Source organism: Galeopterus variegatus, unplaced genomic scaffold (genome assembly GCF_000696425.1).
Source record: "Galeopterus variegatus unplaced genomic scaffold, G_variegatus-3.0.2 Scaffold1552, whole genome shotgun sequence".
NCBI classification, from domain to species: Eukaryota; Metazoa; Chordata; class Mammalia; order Dermoptera; family Cynocephalidae; genus Galeopterus; species Galeopterus variegatus.
In genome coordinates, this window is record NW_007727663.1 from 151,608 (window position 1) to 175,519 (window position 23,912).

Sequence of the window (23,912 nt, forward strand, 5' to 3'; positions counted from 1 at the left end):
TGCCTGGAAAGGGCCCAGCACAGAATGTGCCCATGGTAAGAGCTCAATCAGTAATAACAATTGTACTTCTTCAGGGATCATACTCAAGCTCATCACTTAGGGACCACCTCTCTCTACTCCATGATGCAGAAGAGTTCATTGCCTCCAAGCTCATCATTCTAATCTTTGCTTACCCCTCTATTCTAGCAATGATCTCAGGACATTCTTGTGAACTGCTCAAACATCTGTCTTGCCAGCTAACCTCATGAGACTCTTGCCTGATGCATGTGAGGTACTCTGATAGATGTGTGCTAAATGAAAATCACCTATGTTCAGAGCTGGGCACATGACTTAGAAATCATCTAGACCAGCACTGTCCATAGAAATACAATGCGAACCAGAAACGCAAGCCACATGGGTAACTTAAAATGTTCTGGCAGCCACAACTTTGAAAACGTGCAAAGAAACAGGTAAAATGAATTTTAACAACCTATTTTATTTTACTCACTATACCTAAAATGTTATCATTTCGACATGTAACCAATATAAAAACATTTTAGTGACACACTTTAAATTCTTGTTTTTTTATACTGTCTTTGAAGTCCAGTGTGTATTTTACACTGATTGCTACATGTGGCTGGTGGCTGCTGAACTGGACCACACAGGTTTAGACCAGCCCTCCCATTTCACAGAGGGAAGGACTAAGCCTAAAGAAGTCTGACATCACCTCTGTTTCACTATTTCAAGCCCTTGAACTTTTTTTTTCTATTTTTTCTTCCCCATCTACTCCCAAGAAAGATCAGACACCAATTATTTCCACCTGAGTGGACTTGTTTCATAAATTTTTTTTTTTTCCTTTTTTGTCTTTTTTACTGACCAGTAATGGGATCGCAACCCTCGGTGTCGCGCCCATACCGGGGACCGGCAACGGAATTGCAACCCTCGGTGCTGCGCCCGCTCCGCGCTCAGCCAGTGAGCGGGAACTGGTCTCCACATGGGATCTGAACCCTCAGCGGGAGCGCCGCTGCGCTCCCAAGCGGCGCACTCTCCAGTGCACCACCGGGCCGGCCCTTGTTTCATAAATTTTAAGTGTTTTGCCTCCATTAAGTAAATTTCAGATATTAGCTTAATGAGATATCAGAGATATTCTTGTGGGGTGAAAGGAGATCAGGAGTTTCTGGATTTATCCTCCTTTCTCCTCCCCACCCAAATCACACCATTTGCTCAAATCCTTTCTCCTCCCCACCCAAATCACACCATTTGCTCAAACACATAAACTACACAACAGAGTGGACAAAGGAGGTGTCCAAACTTGACCTATACATACATTTTGTTTAGGTCTAAAAGTAAGAAAATTTCATATAAAAACCTTAAAAGTAAGAAAATTTCTGGGCCGGCCCGTGGCTCACTCGGTAGAGTGCGGTGCTGATAACACCAAGGCCGCGCGTGGGGTAAGTGGGACATCGCTGGCTGTGTGGACAGAGTCACCATCTTTGTCACTGCTCCGGCTGGCCATCCTATAGGAGGGGAAGAGGAGGCAATAGCTGTCAAGAAACCCCCAGGGACTAGCATCTCTGTCCCCTGGGGGTGAGAATAATGATGAAACGTTTCTCAGACCCATTTTATGTACTGTGGAATAATGCAAATTTGAAATAGTGTGGTATCTTTAAACTCTCAATGGCGTCTTGCTTTTTGCACAAAGTGTGAAAGGATGTGAAGAAATATTCCCAATGCAGAACAATCTGTCAAGAATATGCATAATTTCGAAGCTGAGGTTGGGTGGAGGGATGTATAAACTTTGTCAAGCTATGGCCACACGGGGGCACCACTTTGGCCAAGTGGAGACCTAGAAAAAAAAGTAAGAAAATTTCATATAAAAACCCACATTACCAGTTTCTCTTTAGAAAGATCAGGCAATACTGAGCCAACAAGTCCACATGGCTACCAGTGACTAGAGCTGAGTAGCAGCTACTCACCCCCTTTCAACGGGGCATTAGCTTTCCACTTGGCCACAGTCCCAACCCTGCCCTAGTACCTCTCCAGACAGAGAACCAGCTGCCATTTGTCACTACATTAGGGCAATGTTTATCCAACCCTCTGTACTCAGCTACTGACACAACCTGCCCGGTCCTCAAAGTCACCTAATTAGGAAGCCCTGCTGTCTAACATGGTAACACTCACATTTCAGGATCTGAAATGACCTATGCTGACAATATCAATCAATTGAGCCAATTCAATCAAACTTGCGATTAATAAAAGCAAAAGTTAATCAAAATGATTGCTTTTGACTAAACTCAGCAGAAATCCAGTGCGGTGCACTCCTCTGTCACACTGTCACTACTCTCTGTCACCCTGTCTCCCAGGACCTGTCACCCCACTCTGCCTCCTCCCCCCCAGCAAAAATCCTGCCCTTCATATCTCTCCTCGGGGACTCTGCTGAGTGTCTGAGAAAGCCATCCAGGGCCCCAGACAGTCACAGCAGAGATACTTACTTGAAATCCTCCGGGTCAGGCTGTACGTGGACTTGGATGTGTCTGAGGATGAGCGTCTCCCATCCGGGGAGTTGGTTCGTGGGGTAAGTGGGACATCGCTGGCTGTGTGGACAGAGTCACCATCTTTGTCACTGCTCCGGCTGGCCATCCTATAGGAGGGGAAGAGGAGGCAATAGCTGTCAAGAAACCCCCAGGGACTAGCATCTCTGTCCCCTGGGGGTGAGAATAATGATGAAACGTTTCTCAGACCCATTTTATGTACTGTGGAATAATGCAAATTTGAAATAGTGTGGTATCTTTAAGCTGTCAAGAAACCCCCAGGGACTAGCATCTCTGTCCCCTGGGGGTGAGAATAATGATGAAACATTTCTCAGACCCATTTTATGTACTGTGGAATAATGCAAATTTGAAATAGTGTGGTATCTTTAAACTCTCAACGGCGTCTTGCTTTTTGCACAAAGTGTGAAAGGATGTGAAGAAATATTCCCAATGCAGAACAATCTGTCAAGAATATGCATAATTTTGAAGCTGAGGTTGGGTGGAGGGATGTATAAACTTTGTCAAGCTATGGCCACACGGGGGCACCACTTTGGCCAAGTGGAGACCTAGACCTGTCTCTCTTTAGTCTGGAATCCAAATTTCTGATTCTGAAAGTGACTTTTGGTGATGAGTGTCCTGCAATTTCAACAGTCACTGTGTCTATAATTGAACAACTTTAAAAAATATCCTACAACAATGTCACTTGAGGGTTCTTTGAGTGGCAGGGCTACAGCTACAAAATGGCCCTGAGAGTCAATGATTTAAGAACAGAAGTTCAATGTGAAGAAACAGCTATGAGTTAGCAGCAGCCTCCATGATTCAATGCGCTTCCAAAGATGATGAGAAATGCTAAAAAACTGGGGGTGGGGGTGAGACGTGGTCAGCAAAGGAGATGATGATACAGGGTAGCAAGTAAGAGCACAACCTCTGGTTTGAATCCTGCCTGGGTGAACTTGGGCAAGTACCGTCCCCTCTCTGTGCCTCTGTTTCCCCATCTGTAAAATGGGAATAATAACAGTACCCACCTTATAGGGCTGCTGTAAACACTGAACATGTTAAAACATACAAAATGCTTAGAACAGTGCTTGGTATGTAGCTGGTAGGTGCTTCACATTTTAGCTGGTATTATTACAACAGGGGTGGCTTTAAGATTCCCCCAATACTCATAAAGCTAGGGAAGGATACTGGGGGAAAGGGAAACGAGGAGAGGAAAAGCTGGGGATGAGGCTGTCAGACTACTGCTGCTAATAATAGGCCCCTAAGCCACAATGGCTACAGATTTACGCCTTCTGAGACTTCATCCTGTACTAAGTTGACATTTAAGCCTGTGGGGAAACTCGTCTTGAACAATTGAGTTGTGAGTTCTGTGAGGCCTTCCGATGCATCCTGACACCAAGTGAAACTGATCTGATGTTCTTCAAAAGCAATATAAGGGTCATAGCCAGGACAAGACCATGTACCTTATAAGGGGAAAAATAGAACAGGTGCTTAGAACATTTCCTGCTTCTGGTCTGCAAAAGGTGAAGACAGCAGATGAAATGTGGGTGACTGGGGAAGGAGAAGGAGCACACAGACATGAGATCATCTGTATCAATCAATCTTCTTGCTCTCCCTTAAATAAAAGCAGCAGAATCTTCCGAGAAGGGCAGGACGAAAATGTCACTGTCACTGGGGCACCTGCTACCTGTATGGTCCCGTTTCCCACACTTCACTGCAGCAGCCACCTCCACATGTGAAGTCCCACCAGCCTTCAAGGATCAGCTTAAACACCATCACTGGTGTGTGTCCTGAGCCACCAACCCCTCCTCTGCAGCCTCCAGGCCTCCCTGCCCTCAAACATGCTGAGCCATGCTGGTACCTTCAATCATAATCAATACAGAAGTGCCTCCTGCTATGGGAGGGGGAATGCTCTTCCTGTCCCCTCTGCCCATCTGGCTCCTTCTCATCATTCAGGTCTCTGCTTCAATAACACCTCCTCAGAGAGGTCCCTACCCTGCTCTGTCACCTCGTCCCGCCCCCATCAGCCCATATCCCTGCACCTCCTTTTTATCCCCTCTCAATACAGCCATAACTCAACTTTAGTTGTGGCTTACTAGCCTATCTTCTGCGTGTGACAGTAAGCCATAGCTCCATGCGGGCAGGAACAGTGTCTGTTGTATTCGCCTTGCCTTAGCATGGTGCCTGGCACATTTGGGTGTCCCACATTTCTTTTCTCCATGAGTGCATGAATGAATGCATCCTTCTTGTGGCTCTTATCTGATTTGTCTTGTGTCACAATGATCTCAGTGCATGTCTTGTCACACACCTCCCAAACCAGGAAATGCTTCTTCATGGTGGGATCTGTATTGATTATGATCAAATGTATCAGGTGTTGACCACCTACTATGTGCCAGCACTGTGCTAAATGCTCCATGTGAAGCATCTCATTTCATGCTTAAAACAATCCAGGAGCTGGTTATTATTAACCACACCCCCTTGAGAGACAACAAATGGAAGCCCAGGGTGAGGGAGGGATGGATAATTAATTCGCACCACTGTTGAATGGTAAGCACCCTGATTGAGCCCAGCAATGCCAAACTCTGGAGGGCAAGCTTCACACTGCTGAGCAGGGACTCTAAGAGCTTTGCGCATAGCAGATACTCAACATGCACTTGTTTGACAAACAAATAAACAACTTGACTTCTTTCTGGCACTGCCCCAAAAGGAACCAGTCAGATTGTACAGTGTCCCTGATCCTCGCCAGCCCAGCCCAGCCAAAGAAAGCTGGGGGCTCCATGACATGAGAATATGTGAAAATTAGAAGTGTGTCCCCCAAGATCACACACAGAGCACACACAAAGGCCCAACTCATCGGCTCAGATGTCACAGCAGGAACAGCACTGCAAAGCCCGTGCGTGCACCTGACATTTCCACCCCTGCCTGTTTGATAACTTGCAGCTGCCCACTTGGTAAACAAATCTGGGATATCACAAGCCATAAATTTGCTTTCTGAATGACATAACCTGCCTCCCCTTTACAGATTTCTCTTACCATTTTGCATTGGGTTGAGTGCCAAAAATGTAAGTACTGCCTAGGGTTCACAGGAGACCTGGTTCATCCTGGGAAGCACGAAGGTCATGTACAGCTGTTCAGGCTGTAGACCGCACAACTCTGGGTGGTGCCATTCGTAATGGTCACCATGTGAATGGCGCCACCTGGAGTTGTGTGGTGTGTTGGCCCTGCTGGGAAGGTTCTAGTCCACTTCTCTACTTGTGGCAATACCAAAAGAAATGTCTTCCCAGAGGTTCCCAACCGTTGCCCCCAAAAGAGTCCCCTACTTGCACAAAAGGTCAGCAGCTAAGGCGAAACACAACTGTCCTTCAACTCAGTGTTAGCACCTAGGCTTTGCATCTGTAACACTCAACATCTAGGTATCTAGGGGCAAACAGGTACCCCACTGTGACTCTCAATGTCTATAAGCGGTCTCCACTGTACAAAAGAAAATCTAAATTCCTTCATCTGGCATTCAGGATCCTATACAACCTGAGCCTACAGGCCCATTTTCTGTGATGCCCCCAACTATTCCTAGAAGTAGCGTCCACGTGTGGTGTTTACCTACCCTGGATCCTTTCCCTCCTTGCTCGTTACAACATCCAAGTTGTCTGCTACAGAGGTCAGCAAACTACAGAGCCAAATCTGCGGCCTGATTTTGTAAATGAAGTGTTAACTGCAACATAGTCAGGACCACTCATTTGCATATTGTCCATGACTGCTTTCACACAACAATGGTAGAAGTAAGTAATTGCAACAGAGATCATATAGCCCATGAGGCTAAAATAACTATTATCTGACCCTTTACAGAAAAAGTTTAACCACCCCTGGCCTACTGGCTTAGTTCATGTGTTTCTGGTGGGAATGACGCTTTCCCTGGTTCCAGGGTGGGCAGGCTACCCAGCAGGATACTAACACCATTTTCTCCCTGTGAAAGTAATTGGGGGGCTGGCCGCTTAGCTCAATTGGTTAGAGTATGGTGTTGTAAAGCAAGGTCAGGGGTTTAGATCCCTGTACAGGCCAGCTGCAAAATAAACAAACAAAAACCAAACCTCTGAGAAAGTGACTGGGTCAAGTGATTGGCACATGATTCAAGCTGGGCCAATGAGTCTTTTCTTTTCCTGGCTTTTTTGATGCAGAGACGATATGATGTAAGTCTAGTGCTGCCACATGGAGGAAGCAAGCTTAAGAATGAAACCAATACAGAAGAAACAAAGAGAGAGAGAGAGACAGAGACAGAGACAGAGACAGAGAGACAGAGAGACAGAGAGAGACAGAGAGTACAATAACATCATTTGAGCCCCTGGATCCAGCTCACAGAGAAAGACAGAGAGACAGAGAGACAGAGAGAGACAGAGAGTACAATAACATCATTTGAGCCCCTGGATCCAGCTATGCCTGAAGACATTATCCCTGGATTTTTCCATAATACAACCTAATGCAGGACTGTCAAATGGTATGTGAGGTGTGAATGCACGACTCTAGGGGGCAACTGGACTTACACAACTGCTTATCTCCTACATAAGATTTAAAATCCCCTCTCAGCCCAAGGATTTAGCTGAGATGGCCCTGCTTCTCCCAACCCTAAGCTCCAGCTGTGTGAGTCCTGGTGTGTCACTCTCCCTTTCTGGACCTGCCCCTCTGTCCCATGAGAAGTTGTACTTGATGACTTCCAGGCCCTTCCCAGCCCTGACCTTCCTGACTCTACTCAGACTCTATGACCCTCTCCCAGCCACAGAGAGGTGGACCAGACACGTGGCTGAGAAGCTTCAAAACTGCGTTCCCAAAATATCTGAGCGACTGGCAGATGGAGATGTTGTATGCAGGCGCGGGAGGAGAGCGAATTGGAAATAAAATGAAAGATGCCAGGGAGAACATAAACAGCGTTGGAGGACGGGACAGAGCCTGGAGGTGCTTATCTGCTTCCCTGATTCCAAGGTTATTGTTCAGACCAGCAAAAAGGCACATGTTTGTCCATTCCATCTGTCTATCCATGCCACAAATATTTATTGAACATCTACTATGTGCAGACATGGGCCTGGGCGCTAGGACAACTTGTCGCACTGACTTGGATGGAAACCCTTAGAATCGGTCATCCCTTGAAGAATATAGATGCTCACAGATCTCTCTTTCTGCTTGGAACGACACTCGCCGTGACTAGAAGTGCCCCCACGCTTAGCATTACATGGTTCATATCTCGGAAGCCTGGTTAAACTAGCTAAACTAAAACTCCACCACCAGCTGGTCCCACCAGCTTGCCAAATGAAATGAGGGGCACAGAACACATCTTCATTGCAGCAAAGATGTCAATGGCAACTCAGCCTTCCCCTCTCCCGTACCCCCAAATCCTCCCTCTTATGGCCACAATCCCCCCACCCCCACCCTCTTAGAAAAATAAAAAAGAAAGGTCTTGAGATTGATTTCAAGGAAGTTCAGAGCATTTTCACTTACAGCCAGGGAGGAGTCTGGGCAGGGAAAGGTCCCAGAATTTCAACTTCATCCTCACTGGACTGGCAACAGCTGGACTCGTAGCACTTCTGACAGCAGTGCCGGCAAGTCCATCTGCACAGCAGCAGATCAGAGATTCTAGAAAGAAAACCCTGAGGCCATTGGGGGAGGTGGGTTGGGGAGAGGGGGAGAGGGGAGGCGAGGAGGGTGAGGAAGGGGGAGGAGAAATGACACCCAAAATTACAAGCAGCCGATCCCAGTGAGAAATAAAGACATTCAGGAAGTTCTGTCTCTGCAGCTGAATACTCAGAACAAAATGTTTTCCATTTCTGTTTACCATCTGCAGGTACAAAATGGCAAACACTAACTCTCTGGAGCCATTAATAGCGAGCAAAACATTTGCAGGTATTTTCTTTTGTAGTTTATGTGAACGTCCTTCCTGACATGTGGGTGGTTTATACAACATCATGAGGGCTACACAATATGCTCTTGAAACACAATGAATATGACTCTGTCTTCTTGAAGGCAAAGAAAAAATATTCAAAAAAAAGGAAAGAATCTCCGTGACATGAACGTAAACAGACAGATAATCAAACGGAACAAGCAGGGGTGGGGAGGGAAACCTGTCTCGTCAACGAGTGTCTTTTCACCGGGATCTCCTTTAGGTAGAAAGCAATGGAAACTATGCTGGGATCAAAATCTGTTTATTGTTTAACCATATCCTCAGGAAAGAATCTCCGTGACATGAACGTAAACAGATAATCAAACGGAACAAGCAGGGGTGGGGAGGGAAACCTGTCTCGTCAACGAGTGTCTTTTCACCGGGATCTCCTTTCGGTAGAAAGCAATGGAAACTATGCTGGGATCAAAATCTGTTTATTGTTTAACCATATCCTCACAGCCCCACAGAAGGCTCCGAAATGAAAGGCAAGCATTTCTTGATTAGAAGCCAGAACAAGCAAATCATCAAATTAACCCACCTCGTTTAATGGTTCCAACTGCCCTTTTAGAGATCCACGATGAAGCCAGGGGGTGTAAAGGGGGTGCAGGGGTTACAAAAAGAAAGAGACAAGACCAGTTTAGCAATATTCCAGCAACTCACAAAAGATCTTTAAAAAAGCCCTGCATCTTTCCACTTACCATCCTGGGAAGGGAGCTCACTTCCTAACAAGGTATTGCTGCTATTTTCAGGGCTGCTGGTAGCCTCCTGGTTAACCAGCACCGAATAAATGGGAAACTTTAGCATTTCGATTTGATTTGCACCGTGTGCTGTTATGAATCAGAGCGGGTGGATAGATAGTCATCTATCCAATGCAGCCACACTTCAGGAGAATAGCAAACCTTCCTATACAGAAATAGCCATGAAGCCAACCCAAAAGGACATGATTAGCTAACACGCAGGCAGTCACAGAGTGGATGTTACTTGGCGCCCCCGCCCTCCCGGAGGCCCTACCCTCCAATTCTGCTCCAATGGTGATGGGGAGGGGGAGTTTCATATGACCACCCACAAATACAGGGAACCCAAAAGGAAGACATATCTTGTCCTCTTGAAGACGGAGGACCTCCCCGCCTTTTGTGGTCCCTCCTCGTCTTATTCTCACAGGTTCCCAAGGCACAGACTCCCTGTTCCTTTTCCTGATGGCTTTCCAAACGGGTGAGTGAACTAGGTAGGTTAGCAACAGTCCTGCCTCCCAGCCTAGGACCCATCCCAGAGATGAACAGAGGTGATGCCCTAACTCAGAACTTTGAATCAAGAGGGAGAAAGCGATTGTCTTTTTCCATTCTCTTTCAAGGAGAAAGTTTCAATCTGGTACCGTTGTATGTTAACATCTTTCTAACACTAATCCTCCCCCCGTTCCTTTTAAACGAAGAAGGCAGACTCCCAGCTCAGAGCCTTAGAGATAGCCGTACCCCGCTAGAATTTAATAACAGGGCATTATTCCCATTGTGTTGATTTTTCCAGTTACCGTCTGCTTATATCACATGACCCTGCTTATCTACTATGGTGGTGACATAAAGTTTCCTTTTCATATGACTTTTTGAAGTAAAAAAAAAGTGAGTCCATTTATAGAAAAAATATTAATGTAATAATAGTACAGTATGTGACCCTTGAAGAATTCGAAATCCTTGCAGTGGTAAGGGAATAACTGCAGCTTATCATAAACTCCTCCAAAACCAAAACTCAAACCAAACACTAAACATGACCTGACAGTGCCAAGGTGTCACATAACCACATACTATTCCCAGCCTCGTCACCAACAGACACATGACTTGGGCAAGTCAGGGGGCCTCTCTGAGCTTCGGTTACTTCTTTTCTTTAGTGGAAGAGCTACTCCTTATCTCAAAGGGGTGCTGTTGACATGAGATAGGACACTGACTATGTCAATGCTCATGTGCTGCCTGGCTGCAAAATAAAATGCACCCTTTCTGTGATGAGAATCACATGGTTGTCAAGACCCAGTGGAACTTGGTGGGAACCAGGCATTGTCCTGGAAGATACAGCAGTAAACAAAGCACCAAAAATCTATGCCCTCGTGGGCTTATATGAGAAGGTGCTTTAAATGTTTAGGATAAAGTGATGGTTTTTCACGACAATCCAAGCCCCTTCTCTTAATTCAGAGAAGCGCTTCCTGGGCATGTGTTGATCAAAAGAGAATCACTTACAAAACCGATAAAGAGAGACAAGGCCACCTCCTGCCCCAGCTGAGGAACAGCCACTCAGCTTTCTCAAGGCCCAAGGACAAGTTGAGTGTTCAGGAGAAACAGAACCCAAGGAAGATGAAGAAAGAGGAACGGTGAGATGTACTGATGTCCCCAGGCTCGCTGTCTTTCCTCGCATTGGGTCCCCTGGGTCACATGTCTGACACCCATGGAAGAGAACTAATTCAAGCCAGAAAGTAGGAAAGAGAACCCACATATTCTAAAAAGAGGTTGGCAAACTAAAGCTCGCCGGACAAATGCTGCCCTATGGTCTGTTTTGTACAGCCCTCAAGCTATAAGAATCACGTGTACGTTTTTAAATGATTGAAAAAAATCAAAAGAAGATTAATACTTCTTGACTTGTACAAAGTATATAAAACTTTTTTTATTGGAACATAGTCCACTTGTTTACTACTGTCTATGGCTGCTTTTAGCGCTACAGTCAGAGTTGAATAGTTGTGACAGAGCCCACGTGAGCCTCGAAGAAAAAAATATTTACTATCTGGAACTTTACAGGAAAAGTTTAACACCTTGTTCTAGAAGGAAAGCTAACATCTGTGGGCCATCCCCATATGAGATGCTAAACAATATACCCCACTAATCTCCTCCATCCCATCTTGACCCCTAAGCAGCTGTGCAGCCTTGGGCAAGTCACTTAACTTCTCTGTGCTAAAGGTGGTCATTAACAGTCATAAAAGCCTGTTATAATGTTCATTTCTCACTAGATTGTGCATTCAGAGGAGCACAGACCGTGCTGTTTTCACCATTGTATTCCCAATGCTGAGACATAGTAGGTGGTCACCCAAGTGTTTGTCAAGCAACTACTGAAAAGTCCCATCAACAACATTCAGCACATAGTAGGAGGATAGTAAATGTGACCTTCGTTGAACTTGAAGAGAAGACCTAGCAATTCCATGAAAGGGAAGCCAATCCAGTGAATCTAAGCCAGAGAGGAACGGGAGAGGCTCTGCCAGGCAACAGAGCACAGAGTTCCTGACAGGCTGAAAAGTCTGAGGACAAGATGAGGGGATGTAAGAGCCAGAGGGGAACGGGGTGGGGAGGGGGGTGAAGCGGGCAGCAGCCCCCCAGCTGTGGCAGAGGAGACAAGATGCTAGCCCTGATGTACTCTGGACGTGGGAGCTTGCAGGCATGTCTGCTGGACTCGGAGGAGCCAGCCCTAGAAGCAAGCAGCTCATCGGGTCTGATGCGTGACCTTGGCATTGACCTGTCGCCACTTCCCTTCTTGCAGACAAGGAAGGTCTCTTAATCAAGCACCCACCTCCCACGCTCCACCCCTCAAGAAGGTGTTTGGAAATTATTTCAGCCCAAGTATTCTTGGGGGAGTTTCTTCAAGGTGATGGGGGTCCACAACTCCCAGACCCCAATGCGATGCACTAGAGTAACCGGCTGCCCGCTCCCCGCCAACGCGCCTCTGGCCTCCGTGTGTCCCCCACCCCTCAGCACCCAGAGCCTGGTAGAGACGACGTCCTTGTCCCCTCCTGGCCGGAACAGCTGCCTCAGGCTCGCTCCGCCGGTCAATTAGCCCGAGCCGTCACCACGGCAACGGCCGCCGGCGGGCCGGGTGGCTGGCGCGCCCCGGGCTGCCCTCCCCGCGGCCCCTCCCCTGGGGTGGGGTGCCAAGGAGAGGGGGAGGGGGAGGGAGGAGGAAAAGTCCGCCGCAGCCCCCATCCCTTCCCCAGGAGGCGAAGGCACGCGTGCAGAGTCCGCAAAGGGCCCTCCCTCCTAGGGTTTAGGGGGTCCCCAGCCTCCTCTCCTGGGGCGCACCGCCGCTGCTGCACAGGTTGCCTGCGCTCGGGCACCCTGTTTCTCGAGGCAAGTTTGTGGGAGCCTAGCCGTGTGGCCTCCCTTGGGCGCGCTCCCAGCCGGAGGGGGAGCGGCACCCCCACCCGCACCCCGGACCTCGCCCCCCAGCCTCAGCCCTACCTGGATGTACGCCATTTTCGCCCCCGCGCACTCACTCCGGCCCGGGCATGGCGCCGCCACGGCCACTTTGCCGTCGCCAACCGGGAAGGGGGGAGAAAGCAAAGGGGGAAAGGAAGAAAAAGGCAGCCGGGTGGCCCCAGACGTGACTGGCGTGGTTGATGAGCGGCGCCCGCCCCTCCGCCGGCCGCCCCGTCCTTGCCTTTCCCTGCGTTCCGGCTCCCGGAGTGGGGGCCGCCTCCCCGCTTCGGAGAGCTGGGGCGCCCGGGGCCCCAGCCTCGGCCTCCCTGGCTGTCCCGCGCTCCCCCCTACGAGGCGCTCCCCAGGCGGGAATAAGGCCGGGGCGCTTGGGCCGGGAGCCCGGGTCAGCCGCGGGGACTGCAGCGACCCCGGCGCAGGCGGGGCCGGAGACGCTGGGGCCCGAGCGCGCAGGAGGCGGGGGAGGGGAAGGGGATGGGGAACGGGGTGGGAGGGGGCGGTGCACAGGTCAGCCCAGCCGGCCGGCGCCGGGGTTGGCACCTACCGAAAACAGAGTCCCCGGTGCGGCCGTGAAGCCGAGGGGGCATAATGCAGCCCGCCATGCAGTCTGGAGTTGGGAGGGTCCTCCCGATCCAGCCCTCTCCCTAAACCGGGTTGGAAAAACTTTATTCCCGCCCCACCCGACGCGCCTAGAACTGTTGCGGTGAGGTACGGAGAGGCCAGATGAATGGGAGGCCTAAGTTCAGGTGGGCGTAGGGCGCCCCGAGGGAGGGGATGCGGCGAGGGCTGCAGGGGGCTCGCGGGGAGAACGGAGCTCCCCTTTTCCCTAAGCCTGCCGGACTTGCGCCCAGTGCGCAACAGGTCTGGTGCGGGGCGGCCCGGCAGCGCCACCCAGCGTCCTGCCCCGCTTCGTGCGCACCTCTGCCCGCGGGCAGCTCCCAGCCAGCCCGCGTGCGCCCTGGGCGTGTCCACCGCCCGCCCTCCCCTCTGCCCTCGGGGCTCTGGCGCTGGCCCTGAGGCCTCCCCCAATCGGTCCTTCCAATCCAAAGGCACCGAGCTCGGTCTGGCTCTCCACCGAGGGATCTGAGGTGGAACATTGCCCTCCTCTGGTTCTCTTTTTAAAATGCCCGGCGATCTCCAGTTGATGGTCACCAGCTTAGCCTTTTAATTTTAACCTTCCAGCGCCTCTGTCCTTTCATCTGTAAAAGTGGAATAAAATCTCTGCCCTGCCTGTCCTCCAGGGCTGTTTTGTGGGAATAAATGAGAAAGTGAATGGGTAAGGAATAATAAAGGGTGTACAGTAATATTCATATGTATATATTTTGTGTAAAAATCTAGCACACATATACGTCTTTGAGCATGAAATTTTTACAGCACACAGCATGTAACATATGCATTCGGCAGCCGTATGCTCAGCACTTCACAAGCATTTTTTCATTTATTTTCGTGTACTTTGACCGCTCCTAGACATCTAACACAGTGCCTGACCAAAGCAGACACTCAATACATGTTTTTGTCCTTGCTGTCGACTCCTCTTTACTAGGGAGGAGCTGCGATTATCCCCAAATTACAGATGAGACTGAAGTACGAAGAGGTAAAGTCACTCTACCTCGGCCTGGCAGCTAGTAGCAGGAGGCGGTTGCCTTTGAACCCACACGTCTGCACTACTAATTAACCACCTTACGGTATCCGCAATGTTTCTCCAGGGCTGATGGGAAGGGGTGCTTGGTGGAGAGCCAGCTTCAGGGAGGAGGGGTGCCTACTGGGATGGGTGCTCCCTGGGGGGACTTGAGGGAGGCAGAGGAGTTTGCTAGGTGTTCCCCCGAATAATAATAATAGCTAACCTTTCTTGAGGTCTGTGTGTGAGGCGTTGTTTTCAGCCTTTTACACAAATTTAGTCTTTTAATCCTCTGACAACCATGAGGTAGGCACTTTCTAGATGTGGAAGAAAAAAAAAAAAAAAAGGAGGCATAAAGAGGTGAAGTAACTTGCCTAGGTTGTATACGGCTTCCAGGCGCTGGGATTCAAACCCAGACAGCCTAAATCTGAGTCTTTCCCCTAGCCTCACAATGCCTGATCTTGGAGGAAGGAGGAAGAACCCCTTAGGGTTAGTTTGGTACCTTAATCCCTTAAGACCTGAAATTGTCTGAGAACACTAAGCATCTCTCTTCCAAGGGAAGAGGTTATTAAAATGGGAATAATAGAAACTACCTCTGATATTACCAAATGCTTTCATTGTATGCAAAGCACCTGGCACAAGAGATGCTTAATAAATGCTCGTCGAAGGAGTAAATGGAAGGTAACAACAGTGAACACGGACGGTTCAGCTCTCAAGTCAAGTGATTATTACGACCGAGTGCCGAGCACCTCGCATTCATTCTTGTTTAATCCCTACCGGAGCCCTACAAGGTGGGTACTGTCATCGTCCCCATTTTACAAGTCTGGAAGCTGGAGTTCTGAGATGAGAGGCAGAGTGAGTTGCCCAAGGTAATCCGGTGACAAGTGACAGGGACAGGATAAAAATGCAGATCTGTTTAGCAATAAAGGCCCAGTTCCTCATGGCTACACCGTCCTCAGCCCTTCATCAGGGGAGTGTCAGCTGTCACTCTGAGACTGGAACCCAGGGTCCCAAGCTCTGTGAGCCACTTCCTGCCTGTCATAGTCCTGCTTTGACTCAGAACAGGCTGCCTGTTTGGACGAGGCAGCTGGCACTTTTGTAGATCTCAGTGGAAAAGCCTCCAGTCCAGGAGGTAGACAACTGCATGGAATTATGTGCCCGGTGGTGTGATCAAGGGAGGCTCAGGGGACTTTGGGGGCACAGAGAAGGGGTACCAACCTAGTGTGATGAGGGTCAGTGAAGTCTTCCTGGAGGAGCTGCTGTTAAGCCGAATCCCACAGAACTGAAGAGGGGGAGATTATTTTATTTTCACAGTGGTGCTTAATTGGGGGGTCCATGGATAGATTTCTGGGGGATCCATGAAATTAGGAAAAAAGTTACACCTCCATTGTCACTAGCCTCTACCTGAAATTTAGTATTTCCTTCCATTATGACTGCAGTTACCAAACCAAAACAATATGAACACTTACCTGGGACTTTGTCATCAACAGAAATCATGTGTATTCGTATCACATTACAGTTGTTGCACATAACTTGAAATTTCATTTATACTCTTTGCTGCTTGAAAATTATAATAGTTATGAGGCCCACCAGTAGATCTTTCTATTTAGTGCATTAATAAAGAAGCATATACATTACCATACCGAAATTTGTTTAAATATTTTTATAACTGTACATCAATGCAATTATAATTTTAATATCTTATGGATTCTATGCCATGATTTTAAAAACATTATTCTGAGATGGGATCCATAGGCTTCAACAAACTGCCCAGGGTTCCGTGGCACAGAAAGGATTGCAGACCCCTGAAAGTGGCATGTGCATGTGCTTGGAAGTGAGAGTGGGAGCTGCAAGTAGTTCTCAGACTGGAGCGTAGGAACAGAGCCAGGTGAGGTTCAACAGGTAGGAGGGGCCAGGTGTCAGGCAGCCTCCTAAGCTACCCCATAGAGGGAAGGATCATGATCAGAAAGAGTTTGGCAGGGTGTGTGTGTGTGTGTGTGTACGCATGTGTGTGTCTGTCTGTCTTTGGGCATGAAGTAGACAAGCCTGGAGGCAGGGAGGCCAATGAGGAAGTTGCTGTAACAACCCAGGTAAGAAGTGACTGCAGGTCTGACCTTAGGTAATGGAAGTGAATCAGTGCAGTAACTGAGCTATCAGTGATGAGGTGGTGGAAGGCAGAGAAGGCTGGAGGAGGGCAGGTTTGCTGGGGGAGGAGGAGGGTGTATTATCTAGGGTTCCCGAAAGAACCCCAATTCAATCCAGCTTGAGCAAAAAAGAATTTATGGACAAGGGATTAATATTCAGAATATACATAGAACTCAAACAATTTAATAGAACCTCCCCCTAATAATCCAATTAAAAAATGGATAAAGAAACTGAGTAGAAATTTTTTGAAAGAAGATATACAGATGGGCAACAAGTATATGAAAAAATGCTCAGCATCACTAATCACCAGAGAAATGCAAATCAAAACCATAATGTGATATAAACTGACCCCAGTTAGAATGACTGTTATCAAAAAAGAGAAAATAACAAATGCTGACGAGGGTGCAGAGAAAGAGGAACTCTTATACATTTTTGGTGGGAATGTAAATTAGTAAAGCCATTATGCAAAACGGTATGAAAATGTCTCAAACAACTACAGGTAGAACTACCGTACAGTGTAGCAATCCCACTGCCGGGTATATATCCAAAGGAATGGAAATCAACAAGTTGAAGGGACACCTGCACTCCCATGTTTATCACAGCACCATTCACAATATCCAAGATATGAACCAACCTAAATGTCCCTCTACAGATGACTAGATAAAGAAAATGTGGTATATATACACAATACTCAGCCATAAAAAAGGATGAAATTCTGCCATGTGCAGCTACAAGGATGAGCTTGGAGAAAATTAAGGTAAGCAAAATAAGCCAGGCACAGAGAGGGAAATACCACATGTTCTCACTCATATGTGGAAGCTAAAAAAAGTTGATCTCTGAGAGGTAGATGCTAAATACCCTGATGTGATCGTTGTACACAGTATGGATGTACCCAAATATCATATTGTATTCCATAAATATGTATAATTATCACAGGTCAATTAAGAAAAATAAAAGGGAGAAAAAGCAAGAAATAGTAGAATAGTGGTTACCGGAGGCAGGGAAAGGGAGCAGCTCCAGGGTGCCAAGGAAAGGTTGGAAGACTGGTACAAAGTTACAAAGTTGCAATCAGATAGAATAAGTTCTGGTGCTCTAGGGTGACAGTAACTAATAATATTATGTCATTTATTTCAAGACAGCTAGAAAAGAGGATCTTGAATGTTATAACCACAAAGAAATGATAAATGTTTAAGTGATAGATATGCTAACTGTTCTGATTATTATACAATATATTCATGTATTGAAACAACAAACTGCACCCCATAAACATATACAATGAAAAAAATTAAAAATTTTAAAATTAAAAAAAAAAGGATTTATGGGCTCATCGACTAGGAAGTCCAAGGGCAAATCCTACATGCATGGCTGGAGACAGGGATGCAATTAAAGTCATAAAGGCCCTTCATATACAAGCATATCTTACCTTTTCACAGCTTCTGTCTGAACATTAGATGTTTTTTGTCCTGAAATAGGTTTCTTTCACATGGTAGAAAAATGGTTACTAGTAGTTTTAAGTTCATATTGTTACAGTTTATGCTGCAAAAGGCATAGAGTCTTTACATAAAATCTTATGAAAAATCTCTGATTGGTCCTGCTTAGGTCACATGCCTACTGTGACCAGAGGACCCAGCACTCTGCTAGAGTCAGCCTGGAGCAGGTGACCAGAGACATGTGGGCATCATGAGCCATGAATCCACAAGGACCACATGGAGAGGAAGAGGAGCTGGGAGAAAAAAACAACATGCCCATGATACAACATCCAGGTGGAGATGTCCAATGGACAGATTAGATGATTCTGGAATCAGCACCTCCTAACACAGAATGACAATTAGAACTGATGATCAGGGAGTGAGGCTTCAGTCACCTCCTGTTGGCACTTCTGGACTCACCTCCATCTCCAGCTTCTAAAAGCAACCAGGCCTCTCACCTTCTCCCTGGCACACCCAGCCCTGGATTTTAGATGCAAGCACATAATAATGGTCTTCAGGATCCTTCAGAAGAGAGTTAGAGGTGGTAATGCAAACCACAGTCCTCAAAATACCTATTATAATTAAAAAGCACCAAAACAGCAAAAGCAGTCTCTGGCATCCATCTGGGCAACAGAGATTCTGGTTAGGTGACTTTCTATTTCTGCCACGCAGGCTGACGACACGTGTCTCTTAAATCAGTTTTAATTACACAGCTTCCCAAACATGTCATTCAGATCCTGTTTTAGCTGTACCTGTAACCCTGGGCAGTTTTTCTGAATGTCAGGGAAGTGAGAAGACTCCAGGCTAATTAAATATCTAGTCTGAAATAGGAATAGCAGCCACCTGTTAAGTATGATCCACAGAGCTGATGTAGCCAGTGAGCCGGCGTGGAAGCCAGACCCCTTTCCTCTCCATCCTCGCCAGTATGGCTTGATGGCAAGAGATCTAGCTTGTAGTCCAGCCTCACCAGCAGAATAGCTGTGTGACCTCGAAAAAGCCCCTTCACTTCTGCCAACCTCAGTTTCCCTCACCTGCAGGACAGACATGACACTTTACTATCAGGGCTGGTGTGAGAGAAAGCAAGTGACAAACATGCATTTGAAACCCTGGTGCATAGGTCGTGATGAGTGGTTCTGTTTCTTCCCCTGAAAGCAGACATTTAATCTGTGGCCTCGGTGCCTGCTATTTTATTTTATAGTTGGAAAGGAAGAGCGTGTCAGGAAGAAGGGACAACATGGAGGTTAAAATTCTGGGTCTGAGTCAATCCTCCTGCCACTTCCTAGCAGTGTGACCTTGAACATATTTCTGTGACCTCAGCTTCCTCCTTAGTGAATGGGATACTAACAGCCACTATTTCATGGAGGTGAGGATCCAACAGGCCAATCTATATCTATCCCTTAGCACAGTGTCTGCCACCAGGAGGTACTCAATAAATGCTGGCTACTATTTTTTATTTTCAAAATATACACACATCACACAGACCAGTTATATTATTAGTAGTAACTGAACTAGGTGCTTTATTTACCCTAAACAGTTTTCCTATTTTATGACCAAGACTGAGAAGAAAGAGCTACATTGGATGGGAACAATTGTTCTCAGACATGATCGTACATAGAAGTGGGGGCTGTCTTGTTAAATTCCCTATACTCAGACTCCTCACCCAGAGATTCTGATGCACTAGATTTAGGAGCGGAGTCTGGGGATCTACATTCCCTAACTAGCTTCCCAGGAGCTGCTTATGCAGGTGGGTCAAAGTTTGACCTTGGCCTTGACCTTGGTACACTGGGACATCATCTTTATGATGTTCACACATTTCCTATGTGGGAGGATGCTCACCACCAGCCAGGCTGCCCAGGAGTGATGTTCCACTGACCAGAATGGGTAAGGGTGAGAGACTGCCCAGGGGTGGGGGATGGGCCTAACGGTACCCACAAGCCCTGAAGATGTTTGACTCACCCGTGAAGCGTGACCTCCAGCTGGTCCCTGCATTCTACCAGACATCTCTTCATCTTGTGTGCTGTCTGCTGGCATCACTCCTAAGGATCTTGCTTAGGTGAAGGAGACTGATGGTCTAGCTTTTGAACCCCCCCGAAGCCCCCACCCCATCCCACCTCCAGCCTCTGCACTGGTTCCAGAATTTCCACCACACATGCTTTTGACTGAGGCTGGTAGCTACAGTCAGCCAAACCCTCTCCAGCCCATGATTCAGAAAAGGATAGCTAATTATTTAGTCTTCAGGAAGGAAAATCTGAGGGCGATTTAATACCAGGCTGCAAACATATGAAGGGTTATTAGCAGGAAGCTGGTGACCACCTGTTTGCTCTCTCAGCTACGCTAGGAGGTACAGAGATGGCATTTCACTGCAGAAATAGAAGAGAACACCAGGGCAGGCATACACATTGGCATCACTGATGTGGATACAAGGGGCAGCACGTGAAATCTGTTTTCCTAGAATTTATGACAAGCAAAGAAGCTTTGGATCTGCTGTGTCTCACCCAGAGGCAGGGAGGAGGGTCTGATGTGGTGAGCAACTTTGAGACAGCGATCTTGTCTTACTCAGCCCTGATCCCTGGCACCTGGCGCAATGACAACCAGTGGTTCTCAAAGCATGGTCCCTGGGCCAGCAGCAGCAGCAGCATTGCCTGGGACCTTGCTAGAAATGCAGAATCTCAGGCCCCACCCCAAACTGACTGAATCAGAAGCACTAGGGATCAACAAACCCTCCACATGATTCCAACTAAGGCTTGAACCTTACTGTGCTTTCCACTCACCTAGGGATCTTGTTAAATGCAAGTTTCTGATTCAGCAGGTCTGGCCAGGGCCTGAGATTCTGCATTTCTAACAAGCTGTAAGTGATGCTGATGTTGCTGGCCCACAGATTGTAGCGTGAGTAGCGAGGACCTAAAATAGATGCATTTACCCCTGCACACACCTGAGGGCTCAGCTCATTTCCAACAGGAAGCATGGAAAGGATCAGAGAGCAGACAGACCCTGTCCCAAGGCAGGTGGGACACAGTAGAAAGAATGTGGAGTCATAGAGACCTGAGTTCAAATAGGGACTCTGCTGCTGACCAGTTTTGTCAACCTCAGTTTCTTCATCAGTAACTGGGCATGTATGTCCCAGGTGGTTGGAGGTGCAGATAAAATAAAGGAGATGGAAGCTTCTGGCATAGTGTTTGGCATGTGGTACCCACTCAGCTGTGCGATTTCCCTTCCTCTCAGTGATCAGTTCCCACGTGATGGTGCTGGGCCTCTAATGATTGGGGACATAGTCGATCATGCATACAAGGTGCTTTCTCTCTTCCTACCTCTGCTTTGACCAACTGCCTGCATTCTAGAGGCTTGATCCATCTCCTTTCTCTTATGGAAATAGAGTTTGACAGGGCACATGGCTGCCCGGCTGTAATCTACAGGATTGATTATGCACCTGAGTTTCAGATGGAACTGGATTCAGGAGCTCAAACCATGCTGCTGGTTCTCTGTCTCTCCACCTCCCATTTCTGCTTCAGTCTGTCTATAGAAATCCCCCATATGTATTTCTAGCCCAGATACCTTCTTTAAACTCCAGGACAACATGTATAAGGCGTTGCTCCAGTTCCTCTCCTGCATATTTAAGAACGGGGGTTGGCAAACTGTGACCAAATCTGGCCTCCCACCTGTTTTTGTAAATACAGTTTTGTTGAAACATGTATCTTCCATGGCAGTTTTTATGCAAAAATGACAAGGTTGAGTAGTTGTGACAGAGACCGTATGGCTTGCAAATACTAAAATATTTACTTCCTGGTCCTTTACAGAAAAAAATTTTCCCACCCCTGTCTAAGAAGTGTAAGAAATTTTGTATTCCAAAACCAAATTTGTGATGGCCTCCCTACCCCCTAATCCTGCCTGTCCCACCATCTTCGCTCTTCAAGTTACTCAAGTCAGAATGCTTGAAGTCATCCTTGAGATAGATAGATCGATGATACATGACAGATGACAGATGATAGATGCAAGGGATGGATGGATAGGTATGGAGGTAGGTAGGTAGATAGATAGACAGACAGACAAATACTGTATATATATTCTCTTGTACCCTATATCCAGTCAGCAAAGCCCTGTTAAATCCCTTCCTCTTTACTTTCAAAATATACCCAAAATCTGACAAGTTCTCATCTCTTCCACCCTTATGAATGTCTCATCACCTCTCCCCTGGATTATTTCAGTAGCTTCCTAACTGGTCTCCCTGTTTTCTCCATTACCCACCCCCATACGATACTCCCTGTTCTCAAACAGCGGCTCAAGTGAGCTGTAAAAACATAAGCCAGATCATGTCATTCCTCTGCTCAAAACCCTCCAGTAACTTCCCATCTCACTTAAAGTGAAATTCAAAAAGATCCCATATAACCTGATCCCCCTTTACCTACCCTTCTGTCCTCATCTCTACTAACCTCCCCTCACTCCACTCTAGCCATACGGGCCTCTGTGCTGTTCCCTGAACACCAGGCAAGCTCCCACCCCAGGTCCTTTGCACTTGTACCTTCTGCCTGTTACACTTTTTCCTCTAAAATCCCCCATGGCTCACTTCTTCACCTCTCCATGAAAGACAGCTTCTAAGATGGTCCACAGTGATCCTCACCTCCAGGTTTGACACACTTGTGTGATCTCCTTCCGCTGAGTACAGGCAAGACCTATCACAGGTGATGGGATGTTGCTTCTGTGATTAGGCTACATAAGGCAGTAGTTTCTGTCTTGGTAGCAGACTCTCCCCCTTGTTGGCTTTCGTGAAGCAAGTTGCCAGGTTGGAGAGACCCACATGGTAAGGAAATGAGGGTGCCTAGCTAGGAGCTGAGACCCTCAGTGCAATAGCCCTAGAGGAACTAAAATTCTACCAACCATCATGTGAGCACAGAAGCAGATGTTTCCCCTGCTAAGTTTTCAGATGAGACCCCAACCCCATCCACCTCCTTGATTAAAGACTTGTGAGAGATCCTGAAGCAGAGGCTCCAACTAAGCCATGCAGACTCCTGGCCCACAGAAACTGTGAGATAATGAATATATGTTCTTTTAAATAGCTAAGTATATGGTAATTTGTTAGGCCACATTAGATAATATTTCAGGTTTGCTTAAATGTAACCTTCTCAACCTGATCTTCTCTGACTTTTCTCTTTAAAATAGCAAACTTCACCCTCTCCCAGGAACTCCCTAATCTCTTTTCCTGCTTAATTTTTCTCCATGATACATATCATCATGTGATATATCTTATATTTTTAATATTTTTTATGGTCTGTCTCCCCAACTAGAAGAAACTTCTACAAGTGAGATAGGAGGGATCCAGGACACACCTCTGGGTTTGGGCTTCAGGACATGCCTCTGGGCTTCAAGACACTCCCCAACGTTTCAGGCCCCTCCCCTAGACCCTCCTCTGGAGGAGAGTTGCTATTGCTTGTTGGACCTGTTTTCAGCACCAACACAGGCAGATTGAGACCACAAGGGACTGGCTTATGCAACTCTAGTAGCTGGGCATGCTCAGTAAGAGGAATTTATACAGGCTTATACGACCCCAGTGACTGAGCATGCTAGAAGGGAGTTTATCCTTTGAATGACCTTCCACTAGAGGTGCTAAAGAGCACAGAATATTCTTGAATATGTTCAGTGCATGTGACAGGATTTGACCAATGAACATGCTCCAAAAAGAGACCAACTGAGCATGTGTAGGACTATGTTACATTACTGGGACCCCCTTAATTGAATATTCATTAGATAGCATGAATATGTATTAGATAGCAAACTATAAAAGCTGAATCCTGGCAGAAGGCGGGGCTGTTGCTCACTCTCTGGGCCAGCCTACAGTCTGCCTGTGGAGTGTGGATCTTTCTTTTTGTATCAAACTTACTTTCAGGAAGTGTCTGCTTGCTCTTTTGAGCCAGCCTACACTCTGTACTAAACTTTCAGTGTATGTTTCTTACTTTTATGTTAGACCTGGTGTGGACCCTGCTCAGCCTCTGGAGCTATGTCACACTCTCTCTGTAAAATCTGTATCTCTTACTCATCACATTAAACCTGTTCTCACTTTCTACTGTGACTCTCCTCTTG

The 23,912-nt window shown here is 47.2% G+C and overlaps 1 protein-coding gene across 2 annotated transcripts in view; it reads right to left on the minus strand.

Annotated features, from left to right (window-relative positions):
- SYT17 (synaptotagmin XVII) overlaps window positions 1-12,975 on the minus strand; it is an 82,798-nt gene extending 69,823 nt beyond the window's left edge. The window contains exons 1-4 of one of the 2 annotated variants that reach the window (XM_008577621.1): window positions 12,633-12,975; window positions 8,969-8,986; window positions 7,992-8,140; window positions 2,472-2,620 (exon numbers count right to left, since the gene is read on the minus strand). In XM_008577621.1, the coding sequence (XP_008575843.1) occupies window positions 2,472-2,620; window positions 7,992-8,140; window positions 8,969-8,986; window positions 12,633-12,647 (331 nt within the window). In that variant the 5' untranslated portion in view covers window positions 12,648-12,975. Of the gene's footprint in view, window positions 1-2,471; window positions 2,621-7,991; window positions 8,141-8,968; window positions 8,987-9,128; window positions 9,328-12,632 lie in introns of those variants that run through there. The other variant, XM_008577622.1, reaches the window with a different exon arrangement.
- Window positions 12,976-23,912: the final 10,937 nt, after the last annotated feature.